This window comes from Kogia breviceps, chromosome 3, assembly GCF_026419965.1.
Source record: "Kogia breviceps isolate mKogBre1 chromosome 3, mKogBre1 haplotype 1, whole genome shotgun sequence".
NCBI classification, from domain to species: Eukaryota; Metazoa; Chordata; class Mammalia; order Artiodactyla; family Physeteridae; genus Kogia; species Kogia breviceps.
In genome coordinates this window covers 176488225-176497714 of record NC_081312.1, presented here as the reverse complement: position 1 = coordinate 176497714, position 9490 = coordinate 176488225, and the positions used below count along the sequence as shown (strand labels likewise).

Sequence of the window (9490 nt, the reverse complement as noted above, 5' to 3'; positions counted from 1 at the left end):
CAACATGGGAAATTATGATGGAGAATTAAGGCTGGAAAGAGAGTGGTGAGAGGAACAATCAGAAAGTGAGGGAGGAGACAGGAAAGAATAAAACCCAAAGATAAAAGTCCCAACTCTCTGAGAGCCTTTAAAGTACAAAGGGACTGTCACATCTCAGCAATCTGCCAAGGCTTCAAGGCCATTGACCCATGCCATCATGAGGCCCCTCAGTCATTAAGGGAAGATTAAACTGTATTGTTATTTTACAAAGGCAAATAAGTGTACCATAGATTCCTTTTTTAAAAAAAATATTGAGTATATATGGTATACTGCTATAAAGTGAATGGTGGTTTTATTTATTTATTTATTTATTTTATTTTTGGCTGCACTGGGTCTTTGTTGCTGCACCCAGGCTTTTCTCTAGTTGCGGCGAGCAGGGGCTACTCTTTGCTGCGGTGTGCAGGCTTCTCATTGCGGTGGCTTCTCTTGTTGCGGAGCTCAGGCTCTAGATACATGGGCTCTAGAGCGCAGGCTCAGTAGTTGCAGCGCACCGGCTTAGCTGTTCCGCGGCATGTGGAATCTTCCCGGACTAGGGCTCGAACCCGTGTCCCCTGCATTGGCAGGTGGATTCTTAACCACTGCGCCACCAGGGAAACCCCATAGATTACTTTTTAAAGAATTTTATCAAAAGCAGTCTTTCTGTTTTTTATTTTACACATAAATGGACTGTTCAATTATTTAGAAAATTCACTTGTGAGAAAGCAGCCTAGATAGATAACGTTTTACTGCGAATAATCTGATGACCGTGAACTCTCTGAACATTACTCATAGAATAATTGCCACCGACCTAATTTACAGTAGGAAGAAATACACTGATTTTTCTCCCAATAGATCTGTTTTGATCTGATTCATGCTACTTGCCCAGGACCCATACCAATGGCATAAGCATGCAGCCAGGACTATTGAACACAACAACAGTGCGTAAAATCTGTGCAACATTGCTTCCCCAACCAAGCCACAGAAAGAAAACATAGCAAAACTAGGAATTGCTGTAGACTGGACTTGGGTTGGATGTACCCCTAAAGCAAGTCAGAGTAACTCCCTTTGGATATGGCAACACCTTCAAAATCACTTCAAATTAGTGAAGTTCTACTTTTAAATAATCTTTCTGAGCTGAGGCCTCAAGATTTGGAAGATGACACAAAGATAAAAATCAATAAATTCTAATTTTTGGTTTCAAAACCTATTTTTTCCCATTATAGAATTCAATACTTTAATACCCTTTTTATAATACTACTTCAGTTTAAAATGCTCAGAATTACTTTGGCTGTGATGATTCCCAGTAATTGTAGAGTCAAATCATCTTTATTTAATCTTCACATCCACCAACTAAATATTCCCAAGCTCATACTTCCATTCAATTTCTTCCTTCAGGGGCTTCCCTGGTGGCGCAGTGGTTAAGAATCCGCCTGCCAATGCAGGGAACACGGGTTCGAGGCCTGGTCCGGGAAGATCCCGCATGCCGTGGAGCAACTAAGCCCGTGCATCACAACTACTGAGCCTGCGTCCTAGAGCCCACGAGCCACAACTACTGAGGCCCACGTGCCTAGAGCCCGTGGTCCACAACAAGAGAAGCCACCACAATGAGAAGCCCGCGCACTGCAACGAAGAGTTGGCCCCCGGCTTGCCACAACCAGAGAAAAGCTCGCGTGCAGCAAGAAAAACCCAATGCAGCCAAAAATAAAATAAATAAAATAAATAAATTTATATATAAAAAAGACATGGCCCATTCAATAAAAGGTATGCAAAGTTAAATAATAATGAAAAAAAATTTTTTCAGTCAGTGAGTATTTACTGAACATTTACTCTGCTAGGTACTGAGCTGGAACCCAGGAGACTCATGAGGGAACGTAACAGAGCCCATGCCCATTGCACTTGGTACATTTGGGGAATGAAATTGAATGAAATGCCATCTAGTTTCTCAGTGCCTCTTTGAGATAGTTACAGACACTCTAGGGATGTCAAAAGAAATAAACACTAAAAAAAGAGTGGATATATGTATAACTGATTCACTTTGCTGTACACCTGAAACTAACACAACATTGTAAATCAACTATACGCCAATAAAAACTTAAAATAAATAAATAATAAGGTCTGGACTTATGATCTCATGTGACAAATAACTTAAATTTGAATACGTTAAAGTATACACTCTTGAATTATTCCACTACATTTACCTACATATGAATTTATCTGATGTCCAAAGGTCTGAAATCTATTTTTATTCTCAATGCTCTTCCTTCATATGAGCACATTGAATAGCATGGTAAAATTTGAGTTTAAACTTTCTCATCTCTTTGGGAAAGAGGAAAAACACATAAAGTAGTGAGATTATCTCGGTCCTTTTTTTTTTCAGTACAAAAATTATGACGAGAACATTGCAGTATAAGACCATATTTACCCAAGCTGAAGATAACCAATTCTGATGTTCAAAGGATGCTAATGCATTTCCTCTCCTCTATAAAAATGTGGTTTGTGAGAAAAGGCTTTGTGCCTAATGAAATGTTACTATATAAAGCATATGGACTACCAGTTTAGAGAAATGTAACGGAAGAATCACAGGTACATGCCCTCATGCAACTTATTAATAGCGGTTTACTACTCAGTTCAATTAAAAATGCTACCATGAGTCTTTTATCTTAAAGAAAAATGTGAGTGGAAAATGAACAAGAGGATCCAGGAATTAGGTTTTAGGTCTTCACCGAAATCCTGACCTACTACGCCATTTTAGTTTTTAAATGACAGTAATTTTTTAAAAATCACACTAATAGTTATTTGTCTTAGTTTTTATCTAGGTACCCCTTTAATAAAATTTTAAGTTACTAGTATGATTTTCATACTACTTTACCGGAAGACACAGTTGGATTTACTTATAGATTCTATACTCCCCCATCATAATTTATGGGGGAGTAAACTCTAAAGAAACTTTAGCTCATAGCAGCAACTGCTTCCTTCACACGGTTTTGAGCCTCTTAGCTGCTATATGAGTAACTGAAGGAATGAACTGTTTAATAAACGTCCGCTAAAAGGAAATCAGAGTCAACCACATTTCCACACCTTCCACTGTTCAAGTCCTCGGTGATCCAGAATTGCTACTACTAACAAACAAAACTGGTAAGGCAGTAGGAAACAAACATGGAGCATCAGGAGTGACAAATATTACATTTCTTCCAAGCAACGACGACAACGAAAAACTAGACAAAGAGGATGAGAAAAACATAAACCTTTCAGGCAAGACAACCAAAATAACATGGTGCCACGTAATACAATTTGGGAGCCACTGAATTTTATTTAAACGTATCACCCTCCTTGGGAAACTAAATCAAGGACTTGGGATCCTAATTTGAAAATGGAACAGAACATAGAGGAAACTGTTTCCTCAAAATAGTAACGGGCTTACAGATACCTTTTAGGAACTTATACCTAATTAAGTCTATTCATTCCTTCTGTAAACTATAAGCATCCCCAAATTTTATACATCTCTAAATAAGGTGGAGAAAAGGGGGAAAACCACATTTAGCTGCATACTTCAAATAAAAGTATTTCTCTCTTCCCAAGTTAATTAGGGAAGCCATGAAGCAAACCTTATCTTACCTAAATACCTAAAAACCAGAGAGGTTCATGAGTAGTTAGCATTTAAACCTTTGACCAATTGCCTTTCCTTGATAACTAATGGGATCCTTCCACTCGTATGTATGTATGTATTTATTTATGGCTGTGTTGGGTCTTCGTTGCTGCACGCGGGCTTTCTCTAGTTGTGGGGAGCGGGGGCAACTCTTTGTTGCAGCGCGTGGGCTTCTCATTGTGGTGGCTTCTCTTGTTGCAGAGCGCGGGCTCTAGGCACGTGGGCTTCAGTAGTTGTGGCTCATGGGCTTAGCTGCTCTGCGGCATGTGAGATCTTCCCGGACCAGGGCTCGAACCCGTGTCCCCTGCATTGGCAAGCGGATTCTTAACCACAGAACCACCAGGGAAGTCCCTCCATTGGTCCTTGACCATCCTTCCACAGTCAAGCAAGGAACTTAAATTATTGTCTATAACCATGACATCAACTGAAAACTAAAAAATCTAAACTAGCTGTGCTTATCCTGCAATAGGCATACCAGCACTATGTATACAGACACTACCAGCATTATGTATACAGACACGCTTCTCAACTAAATCTGATAACACATCTTAAAATTAATGCATTCCCTTGATCTCAAGAGGCCAGACTCGATAAAAAGTTAGGCCACTGCTTTGTTTACTCTTTAAAACATTAAAATCTGTGCTGACAGTGAGTGGCACACACGACTATACTTGGACGTTGTGCTGGTTAACACAACACTTGCACTTCCCTGTTCTAACATTAGCCATTGGTACATCTATACTCTTAGATGGGAATATAATGAGAAATAATGAGAGCAATTTCCTGAGCTACTCCACCTTTTACTTACATTTCATTGAGACTTATCCTCGGAAATTACTGGTTGTCCTATCCTGTTTACGTGAGAACCTAAGAAACCTCTCCTAATTCTGACATCTTTACACATGAAAAAAAACTGTATACATGTAAGAAAGCTTCCTACAGATGTCACTTTATCATTTAAAAATCACTTTAGCCAAAAAGACGTAAAAGTAAAATTACACATTTTATTCATTCATTCCATCAGCTGAGAATTGCTCAATTGTACAAATACGATATTGTACAAAAAAATCACAAAATGTTACAAAATAAAAAAGTACAAACTGCATTACTTAATAAATACCACTAAAAGTAGTTAAAGTGGAAATGAGATAGGTTTTAGGTTGGAAACACTGTTTGACCCAGCAAACCATACAAGCTCTTGGATACAGACATTTTTATTTGTACATAATACAGGGCAATCCTATTTTGCCTTGTGAAAGAATTTAAAAGGAACAGACTATGAAGACAGTATTCTTCTGCTGGAAAATAACTGCCACGGTTGGTTGGGGGCATTTATGCCATTAGTTTTTCAATCTCTCGATTGAATCCAAGCAGGAGGCTTATCTCGTCACAAAGTCTTCTATCACGTTAAAATTATTTTTTCAACAAAATGACAAATATAAATAAAAACAATTGAGAGCACCAGACAATCTACTCTAAACCTCAACCAGAGTACAGAATAATCACTCTGCCATCAGCAAATATCAGACCTTCATTCAAGTAAGAGCTGGTACTATTCTTTAAAGAAAAAAAAACATTCTTCCCATAACCTCCCCTTACGTGTTTCTCTTTAAAAGGCTGACCATTTCTAGAAAAATAATGATTTTCCAAACAACAAATCTGTTTCATCAAAACGGAATGGGCCAATCATCTGGTAATATGAATGCATCAATATCCATTTTAAATAATTACTTACGAACTGTAAAATTCAAATTCAACAACAAAAAAATACTAAATCACAAACTCTGTTCAAAATAATAAACTTCATATAAAGCACTTCTCTGGATTTACACCGGAAAGCTGTGTGTCAAAATGGAACACGTCATAGATGAAGACACACCAGTTGTTAAAAATGTTGTGCAAAAATACATTTTTATAGAAAATAGATTACCAGGAATGAACAAAATTTACACTGTGAGAAATCAGCTTGCAACTTAGGTAGTGCCACCTTTATACAGCACGTGATATACAGCAGGAGGATCACCCAAAGCTATCATGAAACATCACGTAGGTGCCCAGCAACCTTCAGCTCTGAGGAGAAAACATTCCAAACAATGATTAAGGCATTACACCTACAGTAAATCTACTTGCAAGTTTAAAAGTGCTATTACCCTGATTAGAGTTCATGTAATTCTCCAAACACAAATTAGGCCTGCAATTTTCCCAGGGTGGAGGAGTTCAGACACTTCAAGAGCATGCGTTTTGTTCAATATACATTTTGGATAGGGATATGGCCATGGACTTGGCGAGTTCTTCGTCGCGTTTTCTTTGCACTTGAGTCTGCCTGCACCAAGTGTCATACTCCGGATTCGGATAGGAGTGATCAAACACCGCGTCGTAATGTCCGTTACTGAGCCAACTGAGCCAAATGCTAGGCCTTAGGGAATCCTCTGGGCCCAAATAGTGAATCATGGTAGACACCGTGGGGCTCTCCAGCCTCCCGCCAGTAGTTAGATGTATATTCACGTTCAGCATCTGCCCCATGGCCAGAAGTTCAGGGTACCCGGCCCACGCCCCGTCCTGAGCAGCGGCGATGATAAACTCCCCCACGTCGCCCTCAATCAGGGGGCTAAAGTGGTCGAGGTGGTCGGCGATGTAGTGCACCGTCTGCTCCCGCAGCTCCCGGTGCAGGCTCTGGTCCCCGTACACCGCCTTGCTGACCGCTCGGTAGAGGCAGTTGCCGTCGGGAATGATGTGAAATCGGTACTTGTTCCTCTGCCGCAGGTACTTGTCCTGCCTCTCCACCTCGGCCAGGTACAGGGCCAGCTTCTCGTCCTTGGGATCCGACCTGGAGACGATCGCCGCCTCGGCCGCGCCGCCCGGGACCGCCTCGTCGCTCCGCGCCGGAGGCGCCTCGGCCTCTGGGCCGGGCCGCCGCGCCTCGTCGGCGCTGGGAGAAGGGTCGCCGCGGTCGCCGGCCCTGTCCCAGCCCCGGAGGCCCCTCTCCGCCGGGCGCTCCTCGGCCCACGGGCCGGGGCCGGCTTCCGGGCTCCCCTGGGGCGGCGCGGGGCCGCGGTGCTTAGCGGCGGCCAGGGCCTGGCGGTGCTCGCTCAGTCGGAAGTTTCTGTCGGGCCCCTCGCGGGCCGCGTCCAGGCCGGCGGGCTCGGGGCCGTCGGGCCTCAGCAGCTCCTCCAGGAGCCAGGCCGAGGAGCCCCGCCGCGGCGGGACCGGAGCGCCGGGCGGCGGGGCCAGCAGGAGGCAGCGGCCGCGCGGGGCGGCGGGCGCCGCGGCGCCGGACTCCGGCCCGCGCAGCAGGAGCCGGTCGGCGCCCAGGGCCCGCACGGTGATCTGCGCCGTGGACGTGTAGTGCGGCGGCAGCGGCGGCTTGCAGGACCCGCCGGGCGGCCCGGCGGTGGCGGCGGCGGCCGAGGCGGGGGCGGCGGCCCCAGACACCATCTCGAAGCAGGAGGAGAAGGCGGGCATCTTGGCGGCGGGGGCGGCAGCGGCTTCGCGGGGCTCGGCGGCCGCGGCCGGCTGGGACTCACCGGTATCGGGCTCCGGCGCGCCGCCGGCGGGTCCCGGGGGCTGCAGCGAGACCTTGAACGGGGCGGCGGCGGCGGCGGCGGCGGCGGACGGAGCGGGGGCTGCGGCCGTGGGACCAGGGCCCCCGGCTGGGTAATGGGTGCAGACGCTGCTGTAGAGCTGCATGTCCCTGCCCGCCGCTCGGCCCCTTATAGGCGCGCCGAGCCCCGGTGAGGGGACACACCCTCCGGGCCCGGGAGGGGGGGCCGGCCGAGCGCGGTGACCCAGTGCTCCGAGAATAGAAATGACCAAAGGGCCGCCGGCGCGTCAGGGGCCGCATATAGCGCCCGGGGCCCCGCCAAATTCCTGCTGCGCCACAGCACGCGGTGGGGGCGGGGAGGGGACGCGCGCTCGACCCCTGCCGGCGCGCTCGGCCCGCAGACCCGGGACGCGTGCGCCCGCTGCTGCTGCTCCGGCCCTCGGCGGCCGCTGGGGACTCTCGGAAGAACCCGCCCGCCCTGCTGGAGCGCGTCCCACCGGCGAGGAGCAGCGCGCGGCTCGCTGAGGGGCCAGGAGGCGGGGCCGCGGTTGTTTACCTCAGGCCGCGCGGCCGCGTCACGTGTCCCCGCTGGAATGCGCGGCTCGTCGCGTCGCCCCATTCAACCGCCCGGGTTCGTCCTGCCCCTCCGGCTCGCCCCGCCCTGTTCGGCGACGTCATGGGCGTGGCCCGCGGCGCGGGCGCGCGGGCGGGGGAGTGCGGAGGCTCGGGTCTCTGTACGGTCAAGGGGCTCCTTTCCGTTTCCCCACCTCAGCCGCAGTTTTAGACGCCGCGCTTTTCCGGGCTGCTGCAGCGGTCGTGGCGGGATGGGTACTGCTTGGGGCGGGCTAGAATGCTGAAAGTGCGCGTTTCGGAAGAAGCTTCCGGGTTCGGGATGGAGAACGGAGAGCTGCCCTGAAACCTGCACGGCCTCTGCCTGGGTCATAGCACCACTGCCGTCTTTTTCATTCAGTCCCTTGGGTTGTATTGTAAACGTAGCGTGACGCCTCCCTTTCTCCCCAGCACCTTGCTGCCCTGCTAAACCGAAACCAACTTTTCTGCAGCCCTAACCCGTGACGACGGGCATATACAAGACGGGCGAAATGCCTAACCGAGCTTTCTGAAACTAGGGGCAGCTGCTAACCATGGGTCAGAGGCAAAGTAGAGAGGGTCGTGATGCATCGCGAATGTGTTAAAATTGAATAGAATTTTGAACATAGTTCTACCCAATTGTGTTAGTTGTTCCTGTTTGTAAAGGAAAGCCGTACTACGCACATGATCAACCGTGTACTGACTGTATAGTAGTAGGCAGCTCTTTCTATATTCTGAGCTTTGATCACATGCTAAAGTAACAGGCCCTAAACGTTCAAAGGGAACCTAGGAAGCTGTCCCACCGTTTTACTGATGAGGAAATAGCTTACGTTGTGGCATACGCCTCCCGCGACCCTCCCGCTGAAACGTAAATTCCATGAATGGAAGACTTAGTCTTGGAAACCAAAGGTTTGTTAGAGTTACGAACCCTAGCACAGAGCCTGGCACGTAGTTGGAACTAATTAATATTTACTGAATGAATTAATTAATGGAAGAGGAGTTCCCAAGACACTGGAGAAGCCAGAATTACGATCCTGGTCTCCTGACCTCAGCCAGGGCTTTTAATTTGCTGTGGTGGGTGTGACTGCAGGATCCCAGCAGCGTTTGCTTGGGTCACATGAACCTGTTAGGCAAATCAACTCAGAAGGAAAAGCAACCACTTAAAAGTCTAACCGTCTTTTCAGCTTCTGGTGACACCCCATTGGGAGTTTGTAGACCCCACTGGCTAACTAGAAAAGGGAAATTACTTAGATTTCATCACTGCTTTGAGGGTTATCTGTTGCTTTGTGTATTCAGCAGTTCACCCTGAGCTCTACCTGTAGCCTTTCAGTAGCTGGCGTTCTGAAACAGAAGACGAAACAGTTAACAATAAAGTAACCCCTAAATGGTATTTACTGAGTAGCCATCGTGTGCCTAGCCGAGCTAGCAAACAGGAGCATGGAGGGAGATAAGGAAACTATTAAAAAAATGGAAATCCTAAAGCAAGAATGTGTTTTGAACAGACTGGAGTAAACACAGGGGAAAAAAACAAAACAAAACAAGGCTAGGTACACAGAAGACAGGCTAGGTCTGATGTACCAAATTAGGAATGTCAAAAAAATGCAATTGAGTAAATTTGATGATCTGATTGGCTTTATTAAGAAATTCGGGCTTAATTCCATCAGGCAACATCCCATCCAGCAGCTAGAAGGGTGCTT

The 9490-nt window shown here is 47.1% G+C and overlaps 1 protein-coding gene across 1 annotated transcript; it reads right to left on the bottom strand.

The window, feature by feature from the left end:
* Window positions 1–4648: 4648 nt before the first annotated feature.
* OTUD1 (OTU deubiquitinase 1) lies at window positions 4649–7724 on the bottom strand. Its single transcript, XM_059057862.2, has one exon. It carries the CDS (start codon window positions 7349–7351, stop codon window positions 5891–5893), a length of 1461 nt encoding a protein of 486 aa, XP_058913845.1. The 5' UTR covers window positions 7352–7724; the 3' UTR covers window positions 4649–5890.
* Window positions 7725–9490: the final 1766 nt, after the last annotated feature.

Bases quoted from the DNA above. Each gene is read 5' to 3' on its own strand.
- OTUD1 (XM_059057862.2), bottom strand. From the start codon at position 7,351: ATGCAGCTCTACAGCAGCGTCTGCACCCATTACCCAGCCGGGGGCCCT.